Raw genomic sequence first — 26377 nt, forward strand, 5'->3', positions numbered from 1 at the left:
AGGCAGGAAGCTGCAAGTACGTTGGGGTTTCACTGTGTGTGTGTCTGTGTGTGTGTGTCTGTGTCTGTGTGTGTGTGTCTGTGTGTGTGTGTCTGTGTGTGTGTGTCTGTGTGTGTGTGTCTGTGTCTGTGTGTGTGTGTGTCTGTGTGTGTGTGTGTCTGTGTGTGTGTGTGTGTGTGTGTCACTGTGGATGGAGTTACACAGTGTGTTCCAGGTGTTCCAGGTGTTCCAGGTGTCACAGTGTGTTCCAGGTGTTCCAGGTGTCACAGTGTGTCTGTCCTCTGCAGGTGTGAGCAGTGCCACGCCCACAGAGGAGATGAACGGGGCGGGAAACCTGATGGACTTCCTGGACGAGCCGTTTCCTGACGTGGGCACGTACGAAGACTTCCACACCATCGACTGGCTGAGGGAGAAGTCCAGAGACACAGACCGCCACCGCAAGGTCTGACGTGTCCTCTCTGTGGACTGACGTGTCCTCTCTGTGGTCTGACCGTGTCCTCTCTGTGGACTGACCGTGTCCTCTCTGTGGACTGACCGTGTCCTCTCTGTGGACTGACGTGTCCTCTCTGTGGTCTGACCGTGTCCTCTCTGTGGACTGACGTGTCCTCTCTGTGGACTGACCGTGTCCTCTCTGTGGACTGACGTGTCCTCTCTGTGGTCTGACCGTGTCCTCTCTGTGGACTGACCGTGTCCTCTCTGTGGACTGACCGTGTCCTCTCTGTGGACTGACGTGTCCTCTCTGTGGTCTGACCGTGTCCTCTCTGTGGACTGACGTGTCCTCTCTGTGGACTGACCGTGTCCTCTCTGTGGACTGACGTGTCCTCTCTGACCGTGTCCTCTCTGTGGACTGACCGTGTCCTCTCTGTGGACTGACCGTGTCCTCTCTGTGGACTGACGTGTCCTCTCTGTGGTCTGACCGTGTCCTCTCTGTGGACTGACCGTGTCCTCTCTGTGGACTGACCGTGTCCTCTCTGTGGACTGACGTGTCCTCTCTGTGGTCTGAGCGTGTCCTCTCTGTGGACTGACCGTGTCCTCTCTTTGGACTGACCGTGTCCTCTCTGTGGACTGACGTGTCCTCTCTGTGGTCTGAGCGTGTCCTCTCTGTGGACTGACCGTGTCCTCTCTGTGGACTGACCGTGTCCTCTCTGTGGACTGACGTGTCCTCTCTGTGGTCTGAGCGTGTCCTCTCTGTGGACTGACCGTGTCCTCTCTGTGGACTGACCGTGTCCTCTCTGTGGACTGACGTGTCCTCTCTGTGGTCTGAGCGTGTCCTCTCTGTGGACTGACCGTGTCCTCTCTTTGGACTGACGTGTCCTCTCTGTGGTCGACTGTCAATGTATTCTGGAATAACTCGTCCTCGTTTGTCCACCAGATCACCAGTAAGAGCAAAGAGTCCATGTGGGAGCTGATCAAGAGTCTGCTGGACGCCTGGTCAGGATGGGTGGTGATGCTGCTCATCGGACTGCTCTCAGGTCAGTCACGTTTGTTTGTTTACCTGTTTAAGGCCCGGTTAGTTAAACTGAAATGTCCCTGCACGAGACAGCCTGTCACGTTCATGATAAGACACTCTGTGAGGGTGAAGTGACGCGTCCTGTCTTCTGCAGGGACGCTGGCCGGAGTGATCGACCTGGCGGTGGACTGGATGACCGATCTGAAGGAAGGCGTGTGTCTGTCGGCCTTCTGGTACAGCCACGAGCAGTGCTGCTGGACGTCCAACGAGACGACCTTCGACGACCGAGACAAGTGTCCGCAGTGGCAGAAGTGGGCCGAGCTGATGACCGGCCACGCTGAGGTCAGAACCGACTGATGGTCTGTTAGGGCGAGCTTTAAAGGAGCCAGAAGACGAGGGTAGCCTTCGAGTCTGCTGTCCTTCACATAACTGTGAGGACTTTCCTCTTGCAGGGAGCCGGAGCGTACGTGTTGAACTACTTCCTGTATGTTCTGTGGGCTCTGCTGTTTTCCTTCCTGGCGGTGTCGCTGGTCCGAGTGTTCGCTCCGTACGCCTGCGGTTCAGGAATCCCAGAGGTGAGAGTCACGGACGCTAAACACACACCGAGCAGCTCGTTATATCACGAATGAATTACTGTTCTGTTTTGTGCAGATCAAGACCATCCTTAGTGGCTTCATCATCCGCGGGTACCTGGGCAAATGGACCCTGCTGATCAAGACGGTCACCCTGGTTCTGGCGGTGTCTTCGGGTCTCAGCCTGGGGAAGGAGGGTCCTCTGGTCCACGTCGCCTGTTGCTGTGGAAACCTCTTCTGCAGCCTCTTCTCCAAGTACAGCAAGAACGAGGGCAAACGCAGAGAGGTACGCTGCGCATGCTGCAGCTCAGCTGTTTGAAAACCAAGAGCACTAAATCAGGGAGCACCTCTGACCCTGACCTCTGACCCTGACCTCTGACCCTGACCTCTGACCCTGACCTCTGACCTTTCAGGTGTTATCAGCAGCAGCAGCAGCTGGCGTGTCGGTGGCCTTTGGAGCGCCCATCGGAGGAGTTCTGTTCAGCCTGGAGGAGGTTTGTGAAAGATTCTGTTGTTCACTCTGTGCTCAGTCTGTTCATCACCTGTTTGTTTCACTAGTTGCGACCGAGGACCAGGTCCAACCCTGACCTGGGTGCAGGTTGTCCGTGTAGAACTCTTCCTCTTTTCAGTGGTAAACACCGTCTGCACTGCAAGCGTCCTGCTCACCGCTCTCTATCACAATGAAGGAAATTCAGTTCAGCAGCAGTCAGCCCAGCTCGGCGTCTGTCTTTCAGCCTTTTATTTCACCAAGCTCTCACCAACCACTAAAAGTCAGTCCCACATTTACTCTTGTCCGGCGGCTTCTTGCTCGTCCTCTTCAGTTTCTTCGTCTCTGCTCTGCACTGAGCCCGGTCACTTTGTCATAAAACATGATCCAGTTTGACCAAAATCACTGAAAGCTGAAGTAAGCGTGACGTTGATATTTTATGCTCTGTGCTGCTTGAAGGCGTGTGGAGGAAAGTTGACTGTTGGTGTTGCCTTCAGCTGACGTTTCCTTACTTTGGCATTTTGTTTGTCTTCAGCTGTTCTCTCATCTAAACCTTAAGTTTCCTCTAACCTGCCATTTGTGTCTCCTACAGGTCAGTTACTACTTCCCTCTGAAGACTTTGTGGCGTTCTTTCTTCGCTGCCCTGGTCGCTGCCTTCACACTGCGCTCCATTAACCCGTTTGGCAACAGCCGCCTGGTGCTGTTCTACGTGGAGTACCACACGCCGTGGTACATGGCCGAGCTGGTCCCGTTTATCCTGCTGGGTGTGTTCGGCGGGCTCTGGGGGACCCTCTTTATCCGGGCCAACATCGCCTGGTGCCGGCGGAGGAAGACCACACAGCTGGGGAAGTACCCGGTCCTGGAGGTCATTGCTGTGACGGGTATCACTGCTGTGCTGGCTTTCCCCAACCCATACACCCGCCGCAGCACCAGCGAGCTCATCTCTGAGCTCTTCAACGACTGCGGCGCGCTGGAGTCATCACAGCTCTGCGACTACATTAACAACCCCAACATGAGTCGGCCGGTGGATGACATCCCAGACCGACCCGCGGGGCCCGGGGTCTACAATGCCCTGTGGCAGCTTGCCCTCGCTCTCGTCTTCAAGATCGTCATCACCATCTTCACCTTCGGCATGAAGGTCCGTACGAGGAAGATAGAAAGATAACTCTGACCCGCTGGACGTCCTCTTAACGAGTCGCTTTCCTCTCTAGATTCCATCAGGTCTCTTCATTCCCAGCATGGCGGTCGGCGCCATCGCAGGAAGGATCGTCGGGATCGCCGTGGAGCAGATGGCGTACCACCACCACGACTGGATCATCTTTAAGAACTGGTGCCGGCCCGGTGCGGACTGTGTCACACCTGGGCTCTACGCCATGGTGGGAGCCGCCGCCTGTTTGGGTGAGTAGATAAGGTTCTTCTTCTCTGCCTGTGAAGGTGAAGTGACACTTAAACTAGCTGTCAACAAAACTTTACCTTTCCTGTAATGAACCACTTGGTCTCCTCAGGCGGGGTGACCAGGATGACCGTCTCCCTGGTGGTCATCATGTTCGAGCTCACCGGCGGTCTGGAGTACATCGTCCCGCTGATGGCCGCCGCTGTCACCAGCAAGTGGGTGGCAGACGCCTTCGGGAAGGAGGGCATCTACGAGTCGCACATCCAGCTCAACGGCTACCCCTACCTGGACGTCCGGGACGAGTTCACCCACCGCACGCTGGCCACCGACGTGATGCGGCCCCGCAGGAACGACCCGCCTCTGGCCGTCCTCACCCAGGACTCCACCACGGTGGAGGATGTGGAGACGCTGATCAAAGACACCGATTATAACGGCTTCCCGGTGGTCGTGTCGAGAGAGTCGGAGAGGCTCATCGGCTTTGTTCAGCGTCGGGACCTCACGCTCGCCATCAGTAAGTTGGTTGAACCAGTTCAGGGCAGTTTTCGGTATGTAAACCAACCAGAGTCATTAATCTGACACTGAACACACTTACGTGTACGTATATTGTCATTCACATGTTTGTGAAGAGCATTTATCGATTGATCATCAGTGTTAAAGTCAGGCCTGACGATGATTTACCACGTCTGTCTGCAGAGAACGCCCGTCAGAAGCAGGACGGCGTGGTGAGCAGCTCGGTGGTGTACTTCACCGAGGACGCACCACAACTGCCGGCCAGCAACCCGCAACCGCTGAAGCTGAGACGCATCCTGAACCTCAGCCCCTTCACCGTCACCGACCACACGCCCATGGAGACGGTGGTGGACATCTTCCGCAAGCTGGGCCTCCGGCAGTGTCTCGTCACCCGGAGCGGGTAAGAACATTGATGGATATGAAGTTGAAGCTGCTGCATTGTCAAGCGACCTCTGTCCTGTTGATTTGAATCTCTGTCTGTTCAGGCGTCTCCTGGGCATCATCACCAAGAAGGATGTCCTGCGACACATGGCTCAAATGATGAACCAGGACCCAGAGTCCATCATGTTCAACTAGCAGAGAGGAGCTTTACTCCATCGACGGTGTAAATAGGTGAAACTGGTGAGATGCTACTGTTCTGCAACCTGTGAAAAGTCCCTCCCACCTCCTGTAGTGACCACAGCAGCACTGCTGCAGCTCCACGTGTTTCCAGTGTAACTGACTTAGTGTAGAGAATTTCAGAAGATTAAAACACAGAGACACCATCGGGAGATAAAAACTTCTTTTTCCTAACGCTGTCACATGTTAACCATGCTGACAGTTTGGCACGGTTAACGTTCAGAGTGCCAAACTCTGCTTCTTCAGCTTCAGCAGTCATTCCTTTAGAGCTCAATAAAACATGTAGAGCGCCGCGCTGCAGGAAACACTAAGAATACAAAGCTGTGGTCAGGTGTAAGGATGTGTGTGTGTGGACATTCACAGGGTTGCTGTGCAGACTGGTCTGTCTGTTTATTTAATACTGACAGCTCTCGGCTCGGAACGTCATGTCAGTCAAAAAAAGATGTGTTTGAAAATTGCAACATGTTAAAGACTGAAGCAAAACAATTCAAAGACTTTGAAACAAGTTTGACTTTTCCTGCAACGTTTGCTACGTCACGTCAGCCAGAATGTGACAGCAGGAGAAAACTACGACAAACAAGATTCAGACGCGATTTACAGACACAAACCTCAATGTACAGTGTAAGTCGATTTCAAGCACAGCTTTTTGAATGACATGCTTTCCTGCAGCACTTCATGCTGTGTTCATGTCGACCTCAAACAAAAAAGAAAATCTGTGAAAAGGAAACATTTAGGAATCTAAAATGGTACTCGGCCATCACTGACGATGCTTCACAGGAAATGGGACCACTTGTGAGATTTAAAGGTGCAGTGTGTAATTTGTGGCCACCTGCTGCTGCTGCAAAAAAAAAGAAAAAAGACTGCATGCTAATTTTACTAACCCTGGTCAAATCTTGCACATTGCTCCTTTAACGAGTGAAACTGTCTGGAACAATGATTTATTTGAAGTTGGAGAGTTTGGGACTGCTGCACTTTGTGTTTTTGTTTTGTTGGTACGTGTTGCTGCCATATTTATATTAATGCTGCCTGTATTAATGTTGATTTATGTATCAGTGGCACCACTCGGCTCGTCTCTGGTCCTGAAGGCACAAACTGTCTCAAACACTAAAGGTTTGTTTATGTATCAGAAGACGTTGTTGGATTTCTTGTGTTCATTTAATCGTGTCAAAAAGGTTCAAAGAGCCTCAAAATGTGTTTGATTCATCTGTGTGATTTATGCATCGATCTGTAGTTCTGGATCAGTATCGTGCCGCTGCAGACCTCATCAAGCAGATCAGGAGTCGGCCAGATGTGACCGGTCAAATCTCTGACATCATGAATGAATCCGACAGTTTGCAGATTTTAAATCTGGATTTTAAAGTTTCATTTAGAGTAGACGTAGAAGCTCCTGTTACATGATCTGACAATATAACTGATACTGTATCTAATAATTCTTATTAAGGACACATTTGTCGTTCATAAGTGAAGGAAAATAACTGAGGAGGACTGAAGTGTCGTAAATTTCCATGCAGGTCTGGGAAATCATTTCCAGCACTTGATCGAAGTTCTTTTGCTCTGACTGCATGTCCCGCGTTCGTCCCCCTGGGTCACTTCCTGTGTCGTGGTTTTTGTTCACAGCTGCTAACCGTTCAGAAAAAACTGGAAACACACTCCATGTTGTCGAAGCAAGTGATCAATGTTTTGTTTTTGAAATGCCAAGAGAATGTATGAAAAAAGAAGTGTGTTGTACATATTTAAGATTTAATGTGAGCATTCTTATTTAATTTGTCTGACACTAATGTTGAGCCCTCCGTATTTTTGATTTTGAACTCTTAATATTTATCAGAAGCATTACTCGTACAGAAAACAGAGATTTGCACTTTTTTTTTTATTTGTAAATGAAGTGATAAAAATAAAGCTTTCAGTTAACCTTCACATGTCGTCTGAGTCCTGAGTTAACGTATTTTTCACACTGATGCTTTTCATTTCATTTGTTTGAATGTTTCTGCAGCGGGAGGGAGGGAGTGACACGACGGGGACACACTGATCCTTTAAAATACTGCACACACATCTTTATTTATAATCAGTATTCACAAGAAATATGCCAAACTTTCCTAAATGTATTGATCAATAATTAAACATCTGTAATCATAAAGCAAGAAATTCAAAATCAGTATTTTTCAAACTGAAATATTTGAAAGTTCCTGAAGATTCAAGTCTAAGACTAAATAAAATAAAAGAACATCAGCAGACTTATCCTTCAACATCATCATAACCCGTCAGACGGAGCTGTTTGAATCAGTCCACATGAACTAAACAGCAGATTTGTTTTCTAAAAATCTAAATCTGAACATCTAATTATGCGGCGATCCGGTTCCAAGCGTGCTGGACTAATTCTAAAATTCACCAAAAAAAAAAGACAAATTTTCAGCAGCAACAACTTCCTCTAACACACCACTGCTGTGAGCTAACACACATATTTACATGAGACACCTCCTCCTCATGTGCCTCCCCCTGCTGCTCCTCATGCTTTGGTTGTCCCATGCTCCTCCTTGCCGGCTCTCTCCAGGTCGGAGTAATACTCCAGGGCCCGTCGCACCGGCTCCAGAATGTGTTGCTGTGTGACAACATGACGGCAGAATCTTTTCATGAGATACGACAGGTCGAGGACTTTGATGTCAAAAAGAAGAAATAAAAAAACTGAACTCCATCCAAACTGTTACATATAATATATATACTGGAGATATTTTACCTCCAGACAGGGGAAGAGCTTGGTGAGCTCGGAGAAGAGTGGCAGGAGGACAAATCGGATGAAGTTGGTCTGAGAGGACGGTTTGGACACTTTGTCTCGGTCCATGAAAGGAGTCACTGGAAGTCCTTTGAGTTTCTCTGTGTCGCTCTGCACAATACAACAAAAGCACAGGCTGACACTTCATCAGGACTAATGAAGCTTCTCTGATGTTTAATCCGTTCAAAGTTTCTACCTCAACCTGCGAGGACAAAAAGATTGTATTTATTTATCTTTACAATTAAAAAAATGTGACATTTCAGGCCAAGATGCCATTTTGAAAAAACCTCTTTATATTCAACAGATTAGCTTCCTCCTGTCGACCACTCCTCGTCACTGATTGGAGCATTCAGGACAGCTGTTTCACTTCCTGTGCAGTGATCAGTAAACTGAGAGTAAAAACCTGGTTGAAGAACTCCTGCAGCAGACAGTCCAGCCAGGGCTCAGCCACAGCCATCGGCCTCGCCTCGTTGGAGATGTCGCTCACCTTCACCATGATCTTCATCAGCTGGAAACAGGATCCACGTGCAGAACAGAAGAAGTAAATATGAATATATAAACAAAATGAAGATGGAAAAAATGAAATCAAACTGATCAGACAGCCTAAAAGTCTCAGGAAATGTATCTCTTCACCACTTCTTTGTGATCCTTGTTAGTGAAGTCGAAAACTGGCTGCATGATTTTGAACTTGTTGAGAATTTCGTTGTGTCTTGCCATGTCGGTAGCCAGAATACATCTGAAAAAAAAATTCTACTTTTATTCAACTGAACAAACGACAAAATCATCGAGGATGAAGTGAACGAGGACGTTCGCTGAAGTCTTACCTGATCATTCCTCCTCGGATGTGTTTGTACTGCTCACAGGTCACGTTCATGAGAATGTTGCACTCCGGCTGCAAAGTAAATTCACAACATGTGAATTATCACACACAAGAGTCTGAATACTCTGTTTATTTCCAATCATACTTTGATTGTTTCTCCACCATGAACCTTTTGAGTCTTTTAATGCATCATAAGTTTTTTACCTTGGACAAGATGCCGAAGGCCACGGCACAGTGGTGGTTTTCCAGAGGGGAAATGTCGTTGTAGAGAAGAGCTAAGTCAGTCTGCGCGTTGATCTGCATCAAGTTCAAAAACAGATTAACACCTTGATCATCAGACAAACAGATTAAACACACAGAATCACAGTGCAGCGACCTGGTAGACGTTGTTGTAGCCGGGGTGGTCGAGGTCGTGGCACAGAGCCGAGGTCAACATGATCAACAGGTCGATTCGAGATAATTTACTCCTGAGGTCCGTCAGCCAGATGAGCCCGTACATCTGCAGAGCAAGGCCACAACAAGAAGCCCAGAAAACCTTCAGATTCAGACTTTCAGATCAGATAAAAAACCAAACTAACATTCCTGTTGGTACCATCTGAGTGACGCAGAAGCAGTGCCTGAAGTTGTGGAAGGGGATGCTGTTGTAGTGGCAGTAGACCTCAAACAGGAAGTTCTGCAGGACGTCCACCTTAATGTGGAACGCCGTCAGGAAGTCCAGGTCGGTGAACATCACCTGTAGGAGCACCAGCATCTCCGCCTCCTCCCACTGCCTTTTAACCACGCAACAACAACAAATGCAACAACTAATATACGCAGGCGAATCATTTTATACACCTTGGATTACCTGTAGACGAGCTGAGGCAGCAGCAGGCCTGAGCCCCTCACTGAGAAAGTTTGAGATATCAAGCTCTGATGGACATTTATAGCTGTGTGTCGTCAGCATAACAGTGAAGGTTTAATAACCACATTGTGTGTTTGGACTCACCAGTTGTCAAAAATAGGAGTTTTCAGATGCTCTCTCACTTCTTCAGTCACCTGCAGCGAGCTACGGCAACACAGAAAAGACACAAATGTGCTCTACACGTTGTCGTTTTTTGGTTTAGGATCACTTGCCCTTACTTCATTTTCGACGTCTCGGTCCTCAGACTTTTATCACGGAAAACTCAGCGTGAAAATTACCTGAAGATCTCAGAGTCAAAATGCTTTTGATGCAATGACATGAACACTGAAACAATAAAAACAAAAGTCATGTTGGAGGTCACCTCATGTTGAGGAACTTCCTGCGGACTTGTTGCCGCTCCTCCTGCACGCTCAGGTGAGATGTTTTGGGTTTCGGGGATAACTTGGAGAGCTGCTGGTCACCGTCTTCCTTGAATAGTCCCATCCAGCTCAGATGCTCCACACTCTGACAGAAGAGACAATTAAACTTTATAAGAAGGTGGACTGTGTCTCAGACTCTCAACAGATCTCATCCTCGATTAACTAACAGCGGCTTTTCTGCCTACATGTTACGAGAACAACGTGTTACTGAAAGCCAGCAAACCTCCAGCTTCCTCTTGAAAGACTCCACTTGGCTCTTCAGCTCGCAGATGATGTCCGGAGTCTTTCCCACGTCCTCGATGACTTTGCGCTCTAAATGATTCAGCCTGAGGACGGACACAGGACACCACAGTTCTCACCTGGACACTTCAATTTAAAAAAAAAAATCCCCTTTACAGGATGCACTCACCTGGATTCCATGTTGTTCAGCTCTACTGGCATCCCCACGCCTGCACATGGACCAACACAAGTTTGTAGAATTCAAAACATTAAACACATTTATAGCTGTGTGTCGTCTGCAGGACAGTTAATAAAGCAGTGAACACGTACAGTTGATGTTATCGCATTGACAAAATCTGTCCACAGACATAAACACCTGCCAATTTTTGGAAGAGAGAGATGTGCTGATGTGCTCACTCTTTAGATCTGACGCCACCACCTCCAGGCGGTAGTACGAGTCCTCACTGTTGGCTTCCAGCCGGGGCGAGATGTTCAGCATGCTGCCGTTTGTGTTGTACATCTTCAGGATGTGATGGGGCCCTGCCTCCGCCGCCGCCCGGAACAGATCTGTCAGAGAGTGTTTGTTTGTGTTTTACAGTAGAGTGATGACAGGAAATGTTCTGGAAAAGTCCAGATGTTCAAAACAGTCCAGATGTTCTCTAAACGCACCCTCAGGTTTTATATAAAATCCTTAAATCAACCTGTTTTAATGAGGTCAAAAAGGTCAAGGGCCCGGTTGTCACAGTTTATTCATCACTGTCAAGATGACAAGAGCAAAGAGGACAAAGCCCTTTAACCTGAGGACCCGTCAAAACCACATGGAGATCACACACTCACACAGGAGCAGCAGGAACATTCACGATCATGAAGCGATCACAAGCTTCACGTACATGTCATCTTTCTCGTATAACTCCTTGTTGACACCTTCATGCGTGACAGATTGAATGTTTAAAAGAACAGTTTTATTCACTTATGTTACATCTTTAAAGCCAGCTGTTGTAACAGCCCCTCCCTCCCTCCCTCTCTCCTACCTTTAACCTCTGCAGCAGAGCAGTCGGCTCCAAACTCAGCTTGCTCCAGCCTCCCATTGACCATGAAATGGATTATTTTTGTTGTCATCACAGAGCCAGGTGGGACATGACCTGCTCCAGAAAGGAAAATGAGTCCTCTTGACACTGACACCTTGACTCTGTACAGCAGCCACCTGCAGCTGACAGGAAGCCCTCCCACCTGCTCCACCCACCTGCTCCACCCTGCAGGAGCCGCCGCTGCCGCTGCACAGCCCGGCCGGCAGGTGTCGCCATTCTGCGGCAGACTCTACGGCGTCTGCCATGGGACATGCGGTGATTCGCTGTGTCTTAAAGTCACCGAGTCTTTAATTAACGAGCGTGCACGGGCAGCTGAGACTCCAACACCGGGCTGGCTGGAGCAGCCGAGTATTACCATGAAGCTACCGAGCCGTGCCGAGCCGAGCCGAGCCGAGCCGGGCTGTGCGGTGAACTAACGGGACCGTGCGGCCACAGGCAGCGGCGCCACTTGTGACTTTTTTTTTTTTTCTGTGAACGCTTCAGTCCGTCCGGTGAGTGAATCTGCAGCCGGTCTCTGAATTAACGACTCATTAACGGGCCCGTTATACGCGGTGAGTGACGTCACAGCTAACGGCGGGTAAACTCGGCTCGGTTAGCCTCGGCTCGGTTAGCCTCAGCTCGGTTAGCCTTAGCTCGGTTAGCCTTAGCTCGGTTAGCCTTAGCTCGGTTAGCCTCGGCTCGGTTAGCCTTAGCTCGGTTAGCCTCGGCTCGGTTAGCCTTTGGGTAAAGCTAGCGTGCTAGCAGCAGGAGCTAACAGCTACATGAACCGTTAGTTTAACGTTCACCGGCTGCAGCCCCGGTAACGGCGGGCACGTCACTGAACCGTTAGCTGACTCTGAAGATCAGTGAACACTTCGTGAACTTGTCTCGTGTTCTGCTCGCAGGAGGATGAAGTGTTCAGAGCAGAGCTCCACGGGATGTTCAGCGGCTCTCTCTCCAGCGTTAGCCGCCTCTTAACGACAATAACCGGCGTATTAACGGGGACACGGATCTGCACGGTTAGGGTGGAGGAGAGAGGCCAGCTGGGAGTCTGCTTCTGTGCCTTGACCTTCCTGTCATGGAGGAGGAGGTGAGCATGGAGTATGTGGTGGAGCAGGTGATGCAGAAGGACCTGGGGAAGAGGCTCCAGGTGGGCCAGGAGATCATAGACCATATCCTGGACGAGGAGAAGTCCGTGGAGCTGGAGCAGGACCAGAGCATGTTGGACAGGATGGTGGACGCGGTGGCCAGCTCCTGGGTCAACTCCAGCAACTTCAAGGTGAGGAGACACGTCCTCTCAGCATGAGCAGAGAGGAGAGGCTCTCAGACAGGTGGTTTCAGGTTAGGACAGGTGTGTGTGTGTTGGCTCATCACACTAAGCACACCTTAATCACTGTCAGCGGTGTAAATCATAATGTTGTGTATTACACTGTTATACCACAGCATATCTGTGCTCATGAGTCAGGACGAGTGATGTCCCTGCAGGACAACCTGTCCTCGTCCCCTCACAGCTGACACGGTGAGACCCCGTGTCTGTCTTTAACCTGCAGGTTCATGTCACTCACTCTTGTTGCCATGGTGCAGGATTTGCATGTAATTTATGCAGCTATGAGGCTGCCGCTGCTGATGAATCCATACGTGGAGATCACAGGAGTGTGTTTCTGCACAGTGCTGTAGAGTTACATGAGGTGTTCATCATTTAATGCTTACACACTAACATACTGATTTTCTGTTTACCTGCTTTCTTAAATGTCTGTCACTTGCTGTTTGGTCAGCTCCAGAACTTTCTGTGTTTCTGGGAGTCGATGTGTGAAAGCTGCGCTGAAATACCAGATCTGTCTACGGAGATTTGTCTTTTTCACGCACAGAGAATGGGGCCGACTGTCTAAACTATACACTGACTTAACAGCTGTGCACACATGTGCACACACACACACACACAGCGACACGACCAATCATATCGCTGCTTCCTGTGCTGCCCTGGAAACGCCGCCTCCTCCCGTCTGGTTGATGTCTGCGGGTCTGTAATGGGGACGAGGCTCCCAGGCGAGCGTGGAGGCCGTGAGCTTAATTTACCAGCACCATTAGCCCAGTTTCCTTCCCTCAGTGCCAGCGGAGGGGAGGAGTGAGTGTTACAGAGGAGATCAGCTTCCTGTCAGCCCATGCTGTAACGTGTGTGTGTGTGTGTTGTTGGATAAAACCCTTTAGGTGTGTGTGTGTGTGATGGATGAGAGCTGCTTCATGTGCTGTTAGTCTAATGGCTCTTGTTAATTGATTGGAGGAGTGGCAGACCAGCGGCTCGTCACATAAATTAAAAGACAGCTCAGCTATTGATGAATGCAGACAGCTGAACAGCAGAGGCTGACAGTAAGTCAACATTTACAGGAGAGGCCGCTCAGTTATTCACCTTTAAGGACACATTAGCGTGGCTGTAAATGCTCTGTACACCTGAGCAATTATTCAGAGTTACCAGCTGATTCCTGGTGATTAAAGGTTGAGATTTAATCTGATGTATGTCCTGTGGATCAAAAACTCTGAGGAGTTACATTCAAACCTTTGATCCAGTTTAAATCTGATCTTCAACACGTCAAATTAATGATCAACTTATTTGTTAAATTAATTAAAATTAATTTTATCTCCCAATTAAGGCATCTACCTCTAACCAGAGAAAATCCTGTTTAATTTGTTTTGGTCAATAATAATTCACAGTAAGAAGCTGAACATCCAGGAGTGTGTTGTTTACATGCAGGGTGAGTGTGTGCAGTGTGTTGTTTACATGCAGGGTGAGTGTGTGCAGTGTGTTGTTTACATGCAGGGTGAGTTCAGAGTGTGCAGTGTGTTGTTTACATGCAGGGTGAGTTTGGAGTGTGCAGTGTGTTGTTTACATGCAGGGTGAGTTTAGAGTGTGCAGTGTGTTGTTTTACATGCAGGTGAGTTTAGAGTGTGCAGGTGTTGTTTACATGCAGGGTGAGTGTGTGCAGTGTTTTGTTACATGCAGGGTGAGTGTGTGCAGTGTGTTTGTATTACATGCAGGGTGAGTGTGTGCAGTGTGTTGTTTACATGCAGGGTGAGTTTAGAGTGTGCAGTGTGTTGTTTACATGCAGGGTGAGTGTGTGCGTGTGTTGTTTACATGCGGGTGAGTTCAGAGTGTGCAGTGTGTTGTTTACATGCAGGGTGAGTTGAGTGTGCAGTGTGTTGTTTACATGCAGGGTGAGTTAGAGTGTGCAGTGTGTTGTTTACATGCAGGGTGAGTTTAGAGTGTGCAGTGTGTTGTTTACATGAGGGTGAGTTAGAGTGTGCAGTGTGTTGTTTACATGCAGGGGAGTTAGTGTGCAGTGTGTTGTTTACATGCAGGTGGTTTAGAGTGTGCAGTGTTTGTTACATGCAGGGTGAGTTAGAGTGTGCAGTGTGTTGTTTACATGCAGGGTGAGTTGATGTGCAGTGTGTGTTTACATGCAGGGTGAGTTGAGGTGCAGTTGTTGTTTACATGCAGGGTGAGTTTAGAGGTGCAGTGTGGTTTTACATGCAGGGTGAGTGTGTGCAGTGTGTTGTTTACATGCAGGGTGGTGTGTGCAGTGTTGTTGTTACATGCAGGGTGAGTTTAGAGTGTGCGTGGTGGTTGTTTACATGCAGGGTGAGTTTGGGTGTGCAGTGTGTTGTTTACATGCAGGGTGAGTGTGTGCAGTGTGTTGTTTACATGCAGGGTGAGTTCAGAGTGTGCAGTGTGTTGTTTACATGCAGGGTGAGTTTAGAGTGTGCAGTGTGTTGTTTACATGCAGGGTGAGTTTAGAGTGTGCAGTGTGTTGTTTACTGCAGGGTGAGTTTAGAGTGTGCAGTGTGTTGTTACATGCAGGGTGGTTTGAGTGTGCAGTGTGTGTTTACATGCAGGGTGAGTTTTAGTGGCAGTGTGTTGTTTACATGCAGGGTGAGTTTAGAGTGAGCAAGTGTGTTGGTTTACATGCAGGGTGAGTGTGTGCCGTGTGTTGTTTTACATGCAGGTGAGTGTGTGCAGTGTGTTGTTTACATGCAGGGTGAGTTCAGAGTTGCAGTGTGGTTGTTTTACAATTGCAGGCGTGTGAGTTTTGAGTAGTGTGTGCAGTGTGTTTGTTACATGCAGGGTGAGTTTAGTGGTGCAGTGTGTTGTTTACATGCAGGGTGAGTTTAGAGTGTGCAGTGTGTTGTAAACATGCAGGGTGAGTTTAGAGTGTGCAGTGTGTTGTTTACATGCCGGGTGAGTGTGTGCAGTGTGTTGTTTACATGCAGGGTGAGTTTAGAGTGTGCAGTGTGTTGTTTACATGCAGGGTGAGTTTAGAGTGTGCAGTGTGTTGTTTACATGCAGGGTGAGTTTAGAGTGTGCGGTGTGTTTACATGCAGGCGGAGTGTTGCGTGTGTTGTTTACATGCAGGGTGGTGTTGCAGTGTGTTGTTTACATGCAGGGTGAGTTCAGAGTGTTGCGTGTGTTGTTTACATGCAGGTGATTAGTGTGTGCAGTGTGTTGTTTACATGCAGGGTGAGTTTAGGTGTGCAGTTTGTGTTTCATCATGCAGGGTGAGTTTAGAGTGTGCAGTGTGTTGTTTACATGCAGGGTGAGTTTAGAGTGTGCAGTGTGTTGTTTACATGCAGGGTGAGTTTAGAGTGTGCAGTGTGTTGTTTACATGCAGGGTGAGTGTGTGCAGTGTGTTGTTTACATGCAGGGTGAGTTTAGAGTGTGCAGTGTGTTGTTTACATGCAGGGTGAGTGTGTGCAGTGTGTTGTTGTTGACGCTGTGGCAGGCGGCCCAGGTGTAATACCGCCTCCGGTCCAGCAGAGGGCGCCAGAGCCCGCGTGTGTCCGCTGTTTGTCTTCCGTCCGTAACGTCTCTCAGTAAAGAAGTTTCCAAAAATTGCACCGTAGTCTGAACGTGGTCCAGGTGGTGGCGCATGTGTTGGTTATGGTGTCAGCAGGATCATCTCACTACACGTTCATTGAGCTTCCCAAACCACCCCATGACAAGGAAAGGTGCAGCTGTCCGTGCTGAGGGCTGTTTGTCACGGCTGCACGCGGTCCTCAGTCACGGTTCACCTTCAGGTCACTGTTTTACCTGCTGAGGTGGAACACCTGATGGTGTTCATTGAAGCTAATGACTCAGAACTCGTTTGTTTTGCTTCTTTCCTGCCGATTTTAATGAAAATCATGGTCTGCGGCCATTACCCAAATCCTTGCAGCCCAGCTTCAGCTCCATTTTGTAGTTCAGCTGGATGTTTTCCCTGACCCTCTGATGCACTTTATGTTTTATCTTCTTCTTTTCTGTCTGACTCTCTGATGCACTTTATGTTTTATCTTCTTCTTTTCTGTCTGACCCTCTGATGCACTTTATGTTTTATCTTCTTCTTTTCTGTCTGATGCACTTTATGTTTTATCTTCTTCTTTTCTGTCTGATGCACTTTATGTTTTATTTTCTTCTTTTCTGTCTGACCCTCTGATGCACTTTATGTTTTATCTTCTTTGTTTTTGTTCAGGTGGTTCTGTTGGGGATGGACATCCTGTCAGCTCTGGTCAGCCGACTGCAGGAGAGGTTCAGGACGCAGGTGGGAACAGGTGAGCTGCTTTATTATTATTATTATGATTATGATTATTGTTGTTATTATTATTATTATGATTATGATTATGATTATGATTATTGTTATTGTTATTATTATCATCATCATTATTATTATAAATAGGCTCATTGAAATCCTTGAATTTCTATATTTTGTGCATGGATAGAAATTTAAGTTCTTTGTAAGCAGACAGTGTAACCTTGAATCCTTGAATTTGAGGGAATTAAGCCTGGAAAGTCATTAAAAAGTTTTTCAATTTAAGTTGTGAGATATATAAGTATGTATAAGAATACACACACACAAATAGTTGAGTTTTACTCATTAGAATAAATATTGTGTATAAATATTATTTACATTGTGGTTATAATAAATCAATATCAAATATTAACTGATAATGTTTCTTGTGTTTTTTATATCAACATGTTTTGTATAAATAGTCAGATCTAATACTATAAATAAAAGATGTGATCATTTAAAATAATACAGAGGAGCTGCTGCTTTCTTCATTGGAATGTCATCAGTGTAAAGTAATGGTTCTGTTTGTGTCGCTCAGTTCTGCCCAGCCTGATAGATCGGTTAGGAGACTCCAAGGACCAAGTTCGAGACCAGGACCAAGCGCTTCTACTGAAGATTATGGACCAGGCCGCCAACCCACAGGTACACAGCAGCACACGTACTCATTCAAACCTTCAAACATATTTCATATTCTGGCCACATTCATCAGTGATCCTAATATTCTTTTCAGTATGTGTGGGAGCGAATGATGGGAGGCTTCAAGCACAAGAACAACAGGACCAGAGAAGGACTCTGCCTTTGTCTCATCTCAACCCTCAATGTGTACGTGAAGAAAACATCCGGTGTGCTTCTGATGACGGCACAGATGATTGTTTGTCATTTGGCTTCTGAGAAGAAGTAACAGAGATGAGTCAGGATGGAACAGTGTCTGCACAAAGGCTCATGCTGTCTTCTGTGTTTTCAGGTTTGGATCTCAGAGTCTGACGCTCAGTAAAATCGTTCCTCACATCTGTAACCTGCTCGGAGATCCCACGAGTCAGGTAACAGCCAACGACAAGCTCTTGCTTCACTCCTGAAGGTGTGACAGCAGTATGTTTGGTGTTTGACTGCCCTCTGCTGGTCAGACACAAACATGACAGCTCAGACCACAAATCTGAGTCGATGTATTTCAGAAGAAAAACGTGAACATGATACTTTGCAGGGATCAAACCTGTAACCTCTCAGCCGGGGCGTGCTCCCCTCTAACAACCAGACCCTTCGCCTCCCCACTGCGCTCTGCGTTTGTCGCCTGATAGGCTGCAGAGGTCTGTCATCGCTGGAATCACACTTCCTCTTGAGGACAGGAAGCCGTGCCCATGAACGTCCCTTCCTGAAGTCAAACACACTCGCACACGTTCACTGAAGCTCTCATCTTCTCGTGTGCTATGAACCGCCGTCACTAAAATGATGAGTGTGTTCTGCAGGAAGCACTTTGCTTTTTTCAAACACTCCTTTGCTGTTCGGAACCCAGTTTACAGACGCGTGGTGACATGATTATTCATATATTATTATTTTATATGAAGTGCCTGTACTCAGCGTTCAGTTAGACTTTTAGATGAGGATGGATTTAATAAAGTAAAGATACAAATAAATGAAAAACTTTTCTGCTGTGGTGTCGCAGCAAAGTGAATGAACATCCTGCGAGCATGAGTACCACAGAAAGAAGTCTGCTTTCTCTGTCAAACGCCTGTGGTTTGCTGGAGTGTGGTTCATGTTCTCTGCATTGTTCACTTGTAGGTGCGTGATGGAGCCATGAACTGCCTCGTCGAGATCTACCGCCACGTTGGAGAACGAGTGAGGATGGACCTGGGAAAGAAAGGTCTGCCGCAGTCACGGTGAGTTCAGATCTCACTCAGTGTGACGTCAACTGTTGTTACTGTTTATTAAGAGACTAGGAGAAGCAGTTATCTGGACCAAACATCTAACGTATGAATCAATAAACTGATGGAGAGATGGATCATTAATGAAAGCCTGTGCGTCTTTCTCATCCACTTTAAAACATATTTTAAAATGGTGGTCACAGTGGTCCCCTCGCTGCTGTTACGTTGTGATTATTAGTGTTTGTTCTAATAATATTACCCAGCAGGCCTCACACACGTTAGCGCTGCGTATTTATACTGTGTATTTTTGGATGCAAAGTCTGTGGACGACTTGTTACTTTGGCCTATTTAACTGCTCTCCTCTCTGTTTCAGAGGAGCTGCTGCAGCAGGCTGTTTGGATTCTGCATGTATGTGATGCTAACACTCTGCCCCCCCCCTCTGTCCAGGTTGAACGTCATCTTCAGTAAATTTGACGAAGTTCAAAGGTCAGGGAACATGGTCCTGTCACCTGTGTCAGGTAAGACCACGTCCTGCTCTTCATGCAGTCTCAGAGCGTTATGTGCGTGGTTCTGGTGGTTCTGGTTGTGTACTCGCCACCGCTACTGTTTTATGCCTGGGATGAATCTGGTTGTCATGGCAGCGTCGTTTTGTTTATGTATTGTTGCATTGTTTGCTGTTGAGAGCGGCCTGTGGACACCAACATGTGACGCTGCTAACACCGTCCAAAAGCATTTAATCATTCCCCAGACTCCGAAACTTACAGAGCGATAAGTATTCACTCATGAAATGACTTGTGTTCACTCAAACTCTGCAACAAAGGCCACCGAGCACACAGAGTTAAGTCCATAAATACAGACAAGTGAGTGACACTGATGGTGTTTATCAGCCGGCAGCAGCTGATGGAGCACACACCTGACATCACTTCAGTAACAAAGGTTTTACAGACTACATCGAGAGAAATCTGGGCCTGTTACATCTCCAGCTGCCTTTTGAATAATTTAGCTCATGTGGCTAACACACTTCACAGAGGTTTGGTGGTCTGGATGGTTTTTACTGCTTCCATCCAGCCTTGTGCTTGTTATGGAGGCTGGAGCAGCTCTGCAGATTTGGGGTCAGGGCAGGAGGGTTTTTAACTGGCTGTGGAAGTAAAGCTGACCTGTATGACAGATAAAAACAGAAACACAGCTGAAACATTGCCATCCCAGATTCAGCTCCAGTTTCCAGGAAAGTAAGTCTGCAAACTCTCAGTACAGAACATGAACTGGGAGAATATCTTAGTCTGTCAGTAACAATGAGCATATTTCAGCCACCGTCCTCAGCGGGGTGTGTTCGCTGTCTTTCAGTCAGGATGAAACCTGAGCCGGGTTCTTTGTGCTCTGAGAGGTGAGGAGCTTTCAGCTGCCTCTCTGCACGAAAAGTGACCCTGCAGAAAGTTCCAGTGAAAAGCAGTGATCCACTGGTTCAGCACTTAAAACAGTTTGTCACGCCAGAAGACCAGCGTTTGAATTTATTGTCTCACAGGCCGGAGCTGACCGGCTTCATCACGAGGCTCAGCTTTCATCTGCAGGCGGCCCCTTAGCTCAAACATACAAAGACCTTCATGACTTTCTCACTGAGATAATCTGACATGAAGGGAGGAGCTGCACCGTGCAGGAAAGGTTCATTTTGCATTCATGGTGTCATAAAATCAGCTCCAGCTGCACCGTGCTTGTATGTCAGATTGGTCAGGATTACTAGCCTGGTAACTCCCGCTAGGAAAGTCGTCTAAAAAGTTAGTTAACATTTAGCAATTTAGCATTTAAGGTCTGTGCGTGGCTGCAAACGAGCACACCAGCAGTCACTTCAAACAGATGTGGACGCTGACAGAGCTGTGAACGTCACCTGACCAGGAGAGGAGGAAGCATCACACTGACCTGGAAAACAGGGACAGGAGAGGGAGAGAAATGACCGAGGGAAAAGCTGAGAATCATTCAGAGCAGAGCATGTGAAACTGAAACTAAGAGACAGGAAGACGGCGAAACATGGACAACTGAAAGAAACTGTAAAACTGAGAATGAGGACATGAAAGAAAGGATCAAATAAAAGAAAAACAGACTGAGACTCTTTACTCCGGTAGCCCAGGGCTCTTATTTTGTAGGAGTGGTGTCAGCTGTCGTCCCTGGTCACAAGACCAGGTTGGAGGGGAAGGGAGGAGGCAGGCAGCAGTGCATCAGCTCTGTGTTGGTGTCAGGACAGCACTGTTTCTCCTCCAGTAGATCCACAGAGGAAGGTATCGCCTCGCAAAGTCAAGCCGCGTCCCTGCAGGTAAATTTGTCACGTTCAAGAAGTATTTCACATTTTTCATTAAAGTTAAAGGCGTCTTGTAAGAATCTGCACGGTTCATAGAGAGAACATTTCATGGAGAGTCTGTTTAGTTGACGTAGAAACCGGTTATTCCCCGACTCTGTCAGCATCTTTGTGCTCTCTTGATAATTGCACTGGGATCATAATTGGGAGCTGAATGCCACAAGTAACAGGCGCTCAGTGATGCGTATGATCCTGCTGCTCTGCTCCTGTCTCATATCCCAGCACGGTTACGTCTGCAATATTCTGATAATTCAAGTTATTCTGGTAGAAATGGTTGTTCTAATTTGAGGAACGCAGTTTGAGGAACAAACTTTTATTGTTGACTGTCGTGGCAGGTGATCCATTGTGCAGCATTACTTCGGTAAATCAGGTTTATTATCAGCTCACTCTGTCTCATAAACAGGTTTACAGTAGTAGTGGTGAGTGTTGTGATGGTGGATGAGTCCACAGTTTTAGTGGCATGAAAGCAAATGCAGTCACTCTTGGTTGCAAATACAGACTTATGACCAGAGATAGAGCTTCGATCTGTTTAACCTCTTACAGGCGCTGCATTGATTGAACACTGCATTCCTGGAGCAATAGGACGATGTGAATGGCTGAAAAAGACCTGAGTGCAGAACACTGAATAGATACAATAATCCAGAAAGGATTAAATAACTTGAAATGTGTCCATCCAGACTTGCTTGGTCCGGGTCAGAGGAAGATTTCATGGCAGTTCCTGAAGAGTCTGACGTGCTGTGAACAGAAGTCACACTGCAGGCTGCTCTTCAATTTAAGATAGACAGCTCATATAGTAAAATATTGTACATTAATAAAATGAGAAGTTGATTATTGTTTGGAGTTTTGTAATGAAAGTGGTTTCCTCTTTTAAATGTCATGACACAGACGTGACACAGACGTGACGCAGACCTTTGTGAGTCTACGGACAGGTTGCATGTACGTGTGTGTCTTATATATTTCATGTTCATTGTTAACATAAGCACGGGTCACGTGAACACAGGTGAGGGTTCTTCATAAGCTCAGAATGACATTTGACCATCAAACTAGCCTTTATGTTTTTGATGTCATATTTTAGCGTTGGCTCTGTAGGCGGTGTGCGTCATACAACCTCAGGAGGTCCTGCAGGGAGGTGTCGAGAGACGAGGCCAGGTACTCGCTGCCAGCAGGACTTAGGTTGCACCGTTGGAAACCTCGTGAATAATGAACACTGCAGGGACAGAAAGACAGAGCAGCATGCACCAGTGAGCCTCTCATAGCTGTTTAGATAGATGGACCACTTAAAGAACATTTATGAACAGTTCATACAGATCGGGTCAGCAGTGACAGAGTGAGTGTGCATGCTGTGCCAGCCTCTGCAGAGATGACACTCCGCACAGATACAAACACACAACATAACAGGAAAAGTCCTCTCCACAGAAACTGAAGGATACTAAACAGGAAACGCTCAGTCCCAACAGGAACAGACACTAGACACAAAAGCTAGCCCTGAAAAGTTACACTAACTAACACTGTCCCGTTTTAACTGGAAATCAGTTTGTCATAACTCCCTGTAGGTCACGTATTGTAGGTCAGTCGATTAATTGATCTGTTAGTTGGCAGAAAACAGTTTGGATAATTGATTTACTGTCCAAGTGATTTATCAAACAAAAAGCTGAATATTGTTTTTTGTGGAATTTTTCTAAATGCAACTCGAAACACGTTGATGCTTTTCAAACACAAAAGGTTCTGTTGGATGATGAACTCTGACCCGAACCTGCAGCTTCACGCTCTGTGCTCTTTGTTCATCTGAAGTCTGAACACTCAGCATGCTGGACTGATGGCTCCTCCGCTGTAACTCCAAACTTGCTTGGTATGAATGCATTTTAATCTGCTAAGAACGCCGCCTGATAATTCTGTGGGAACGTCACTCCCTCTGTTGTTCCAGCTGACTGTGATGTGCAGGAGAATGGCAGGGGTGTTTCCCGCTTCTTTCACTGAGCATTGAAAAGGCTGAACCGCGTGAACCGTCTCAGGTCCACAGGTCGAAGCTCACCTTTAAGATGCGACTGCTTCGTTATTTGATGTGATTGTTACTCAGCTTTGAGGGCAGCAGAAGGTGAATTAAATGAACCGTGGTTAATTTTGACTTGACGTATTGACAGATCTCTCAGATTAGCTGCTGTGAGCTCGTCCTCCTAAAACTCTGATGAGACTCTGAGCTGCTCTCCCAGGCTCCCTTCCTCCTTCCTTCAGTGAGGCCACGCTTTGCACTCCTGAACACCTCACCTCTCATTTTGTGAATTTGCGTCGGGGGGATCAGCTGTCAGGCTCCATCAGGCTCGAGCTCCCAAAGACTTTGAGACGCTGCCAGAAGGAAAACTTGTGACCTGGCATCCAGAGGAGTCGCAGCAATCACTAGATTTTTAACTGTGTTCATCTGTCATCATTAGTCTTTTTGATACGAACAAAAATCATTTACTCTTCATGATTTGTGAGAACGGATTTTCCTGAGACTCAGGTTTTTTCAGTTTTCCTCCCAGAGCAGAGCGTGTTTAAACCCTACGAGCTGCCCGACAGCTGCTACAGCTCGTCCTCCTCAGTGAGTGACAAAACATTCAGATCATTTCAGACGAGGAAAGAGGCGTTGTGTTAAATCTTCGATCATCAAGCACAGCAGCTCCACCGAGGGCCGATGTGTTTGCACTGTGTCTCATGAGGCTGATGTTCTTCTCATCAGGATCATTTACATCGAAGCCTCTGGGAGCCGCTGACCTCCTGATTGATGATGTTTTAGACAATACTGCGAGCTGCTTGCTTTTGTCTGGAAAATGTTCATGTTTCTCTGTGTCACTCATTTCAGGGACAGATCATGTAACCTCTAAACTTCAGTCTACCTCGCTGTCATGGCTGAATGAAGCCTTGTGTAATGGCTGTACCTGTGACGGTGTCACAGCACCATCTGGTGGAAGGTTTCAGCTGATCTCAGTAGGAAGTGACACACTGGCAGGTAATCAGCATTAATCTGAGAGGAAACAATGAAAGCAGGCGGTGAGATTGAAGACGTGCTGCTGCTGCTGCTCATGAAGGTGCATTGAAAAGAGATGATGAAGCCTAAATAATACAGAATTAACACGACGTCTCACTGAGTAAATTTGGCTGATCTGAACAGACTAAGTGTTTGAGGGATCCATTTATTGGCCAAAAACTTTTTAACTTTTGGTGCAGTGATTCCTCACAGTGGTCCAACATGGTATCAGTGCACTGAAACTGCATTATGTATCATATGATATCAGACATCCTGGTCCTGTTAAATCTGTCTCTCTCAGATCGTGAGGCTCCATCTCTGCCTCCGTGTCACAGACGTTTTGTCTTGTGCTGAAGCCGTCCTCAGTGTTTTGTCTCACATGTGGAGCAGCGGTGACCTTGCTGTCATAAAAACACTCCAGCTGCTGCAGGCTGACGGATGAACTCGGGCGGAGGCTCGACGGCTGACATTAACACCGTCAGAGGAGCAGCTTCCTCAGAGGAGGTGTCTCTCCATCCCTCCCTCCGCCCCTTCTCCTGAGTCATGATGACACTGTAGCTGTCCCTCATCTGTGACTCCACCCACCAGCTCCGCCTCCGGATGGAGCGCCGGGGTTTGTCCCCTCACCAACCCCTCCCTTCTCCTGCCATTGGTCCAATCCTCCTACCCTCTCCCTCCTCTTCCTCCTCCCTTCCTTCATCACTTCTCTCCATCCCCTCCCTTCCTCTTCCTCCATCCTGGTCCTGACTGTGTGTGTGTGTGTGTGTGTGTGTGTGTGTGTGTGTGTTTGCTGAAGTGAACTAGAGGACGAAGAGGAAGATCGTATTGAAGCACATGCTCCCTGACAGGGGAGGGGGAGGGCTAGCAATTGGACTACCCTCCTTCCTCCCCTCTTCTCTCTCCTCAGCAGGAGAAAAGATGTGAGGAGCACAGAGGACCGGAGGACCACCTGACTGTCTGTCTGTCTGTCCGTCTGTCTGTCTGCCGGCATGCTGAGGAAACTGGTCTGCAGGCGGATTTGCTCCTGTAAGCTGCCGCTCTTCCTCTGGATGCAGGGAGGGTTTGGACGGAGCTTGTAGTAGAGAGAAATAGTGGAGGTTGTAATAATGATGAATGCGGTGTGACAGGAGTTGAATGGCAAGAGAAGGGAGGAGGAGGAGGAGGAGGAAGGGGGATGCCTGGTGTGACGACGGCTGTAAATCCAGGAGGATGCGCCTGCGGCGTCTCGGATGTAAACACAGCAGGATGATTTGTCGGCCTGTTGCAGCTGGATTGTTGGTGGACGGTTCACAGGAAGCTGGACAAACGGGAACGTTGCTGCTGATTTATATACAGACCTGTGGTAGAGATGAGCTGACAGATTGAAGGTTAACTTTAAACTGAGTTTGTCTTGTGATGCGTGTTGGGACCTGTTCTTCTTCAACTCAGACTGAAGGCTCCGCAATAGAAATGTGTTTTCCTGGTGATAACGTGACTTTATTTCCTTTTTATGAAACGTTACATTGATTTGTAGATTTGATCACAGTCGATCTGACGCACACATGATGCAGGGCAATCCACAGCAGCAAATGTATTCTATATTCTTGTTGTGTTGATACTGGCGTGTTGCACTTCAGGTGGCAGGCGTGTTTTTCTGTCACACACACACACACACACACTCACCTTGTGTTGATATTGAGTCATTGCATCGTGCTTTGATCGTGCAAGGGGGAAAAACTGCAACCTGATGGCACATGACTGATGTGTTGGCTCAATGCCCTGCTGTGTGTGTGTGTGTGTGTGTGTGTGTGTGTGTGTGTGTGTCTTGAATAATGGAAGAGGATTGATTGCTGGCCGTGCAGATTCCTGCACTCGGGGACTCACGTGGCGCTCGGGTGTCCACCACAGGAGACATTTCCAGAGCTCGGCCTCTGTGAGGTTTCTATTGTTTATTTCAGTCCACATTAGACCAAAATCCACAGATCCACCAGTAAAAACGTGAAACGTTTTTTTTGCACTGACCCTGAAAGAGGTAAATATAGATCTGAACATCAAACCGGAGCTGAAACTGTTCCAGCCTCTCACTTCTCATGAATTGTTACTTTTCTTTGTGTCGAAGAATAAACTTCATTTGTAACCTCGTCAACTCGAGCACAGTTTGCATAGAAATGACGAAATAATAAATGTTTAGATTCAGTAACGTGACGCTGCAGGTCATCTTCCACACAGTCCAGCATGTTGAACTGAACACTGCTCCTTTAAATTTAACCTCTTCACACGTCTTGTTTTGTCTGAGTAGTTTTTCCATTAATAAAAATCTAAAAAATCTAAAAGCAGCAAACACTCAAACTCAAGTTGGAGGAGCCGGAAC

At 47.4% G+C, this 26377-nt stretch overlaps 3 protein-coding genes, 1 long non-coding RNA gene and 1 other non-coding gene across 24 annotated transcripts in view; 3 read left to right on the forward strand and 2 right to left on the reverse strand.

Annotated features, from left to right (window-relative positions):
• Positions 1 to 6570, forward strand: part of LOC104931306 (H(+)/Cl(-) exchange transporter 4) — a 13410-nt gene extending 6840 nt beyond the window's left edge. For 2 of the 5 annotated variants that reach the window (XM_027291422.1, XM_027291423.1), the window contains 11 exons: positions 288 to 442; positions 1373 to 1472; positions 1605 to 1792; positions 1903 to 2025; positions 2102 to 2308; positions 2436 to 2516; positions 3102 to 3647; positions 3721 to 3907; positions 4015 to 4413; positions 4596 to 4812; positions 4898 to 6570. In XM_027291422.1, the coding sequence (XP_027147223.1) occupies positions 288 to 442; positions 1373 to 1472; positions 1605 to 1792; positions 1903 to 2025; positions 2102 to 2308; positions 2436 to 2516; positions 3102 to 3647; positions 3721 to 3907; positions 4015 to 4413; positions 4596 to 4812; positions 4898 to 4988 (2294 nt within the window). In that variant the 3' untranslated portion in view covers positions 4989 to 6570. The remainder of the gene's footprint in view (positions 1 to 287; positions 443 to 1372; positions 1473 to 1604; positions 1793 to 1902; positions 2026 to 2101; positions 2309 to 2435; positions 2517 to 3101; positions 3648 to 3720; positions 3908 to 4014; positions 4414 to 4595; positions 4813 to 4897) is intronic. The other 3 variants (XR_003464216.1, XR_003464215.1, XM_027291424.1) reach the window with 3 other exon arrangements.
• A 308-nt stretch (positions 6571 to 6878) lies between these two features.
• On the reverse strand, positions 6879 to 12306 carry LOC104931305 (high affinity cGMP-specific 3',5'-cyclic phosphodiesterase 9A). 2 transcript variants are annotated; one of them, XM_019276779.2, is made up of 15 exons: positions 11387 to 12306; positions 11188 to 11298; positions 10574 to 10723; positions 10347 to 10386; positions 10161 to 10263; positions 9880 to 10022; positions 9603 to 9662; positions 9210 to 9387; positions 8994 to 9116; positions 8822 to 8914; positions 8622 to 8689; positions 8431 to 8533; positions 8201 to 8305; positions 7762 to 7908; positions 6879 to 7626 (listed from the first exon to the last, which is right to left on the reverse strand). In XM_019276779.2, the coding sequence occupies exons 1-15, from the start codon at positions 11487 to 11489 to the stop codon at positions 7534 to 7536; spliced, it is 1620 nt and encodes a 539-aa protein (XP_019132324.1). In that variant the 5' UTR covers positions 11490 to 12306; the 3' UTR covers positions 6879 to 7533. The 2 variants fall into 2 exon arrangements, with proteins under 2 accessions (XP_019132324.1, XP_010744583.3); XM_010746281.3 differs by having other exon boundaries at positions 11400 to 11510.
• Positions 11948 to 26377, forward strand: part of LOC104931308 (CLIP-associating protein 1-B-like) — a 31642-nt gene continuing 17212 nt past the window's right edge. For 6 of the 15 annotated variants that reach the window (XM_027291387.1, XM_027291388.1, XM_027291389.1 and 3 more), the window contains exons 1-7: positions 11948 to 12502; positions 16722 to 16800; positions 17356 to 17459; positions 17548 to 17639; positions 17782 to 17857; positions 18594 to 18691; positions 19124 to 19194. In XM_027291387.1, coding sequence (XP_027147188.1) covers positions 12302 to 12502; positions 16722 to 16800; positions 17356 to 17459; positions 17548 to 17639; positions 17782 to 17857; positions 18594 to 18691; positions 19124 to 19194 — 721 coding nt within the window. In that variant the 5' untranslated portion in view covers positions 11948 to 12301. Of the gene's footprint in view, positions 12503 to 16199; positions 16291 to 16721; positions 16801 to 17355; positions 17460 to 17547; positions 17640 to 17781; positions 17858 to 18593; positions 18692 to 19123; positions 19195 to 20865; positions 20982 to 24917; positions 25054 to 26377 lie in introns of those variants that run through there. The other 9 variants (XM_027291394.1, XM_027291391.1, XM_027291396.1 and 6 more) reach the window with 5 other exon arrangements.
• LOC113748285 (uncharacterized) lies at positions 14073 to 14485 on the forward strand. Its single transcript, XR_003464224.1, has 3 exons — positions 14073 to 14135; positions 14173 to 14196; positions 14439 to 14485. It is a non-coding gene; the product is annotated as an uncharacterized LOC113748285 (long non-coding RNA).
• LOC113748358 (U4atac minor spliceosomal RNA) lies at positions 16095 to 16222 on the reverse strand. Its single transcript, XR_003464294.1, has one exon. It is a non-coding gene; the product is annotated as a U4atac minor spliceosomal RNA (small nuclear RNA).

The sequence above is a fragment of the Larimichthys crocea genome, chromosome XIX, assembly GCF_000972845.2.
Source record: "Larimichthys crocea isolate SSNF chromosome XIX, L_crocea_2.0, whole genome shotgun sequence".
Lineage (NCBI taxonomy): Eukaryota > Metazoa > Chordata > Actinopteri > Sciaenidae > Larimichthys > Larimichthys crocea.

Bases quoted from the DNA above. Each gene is read 5' to 3' on its own strand.
- LOC104931305 (XM_019276779.2), bottom strand. From the start codon at position 11,489: ATGGCAGACGCCGTAGAGTCTGCCGCAGAATGGCGACACCTGCCGGCC. The intron at 9,663-9,879 runs GTGACCTCCAAC...GTGTTGCCGTAG, and splicing joins AGGAAGTTCCTCAACATGAG to CTCGCTGCAGGTGACTGAAG. The intron at 8,306-8,430 runs GTGAAGAGATAC...TCCTGTTTCCAG, and splicing joins ACAAGGATCACAAAGAAGTG to CTGATGAAGATCATGGTGAA.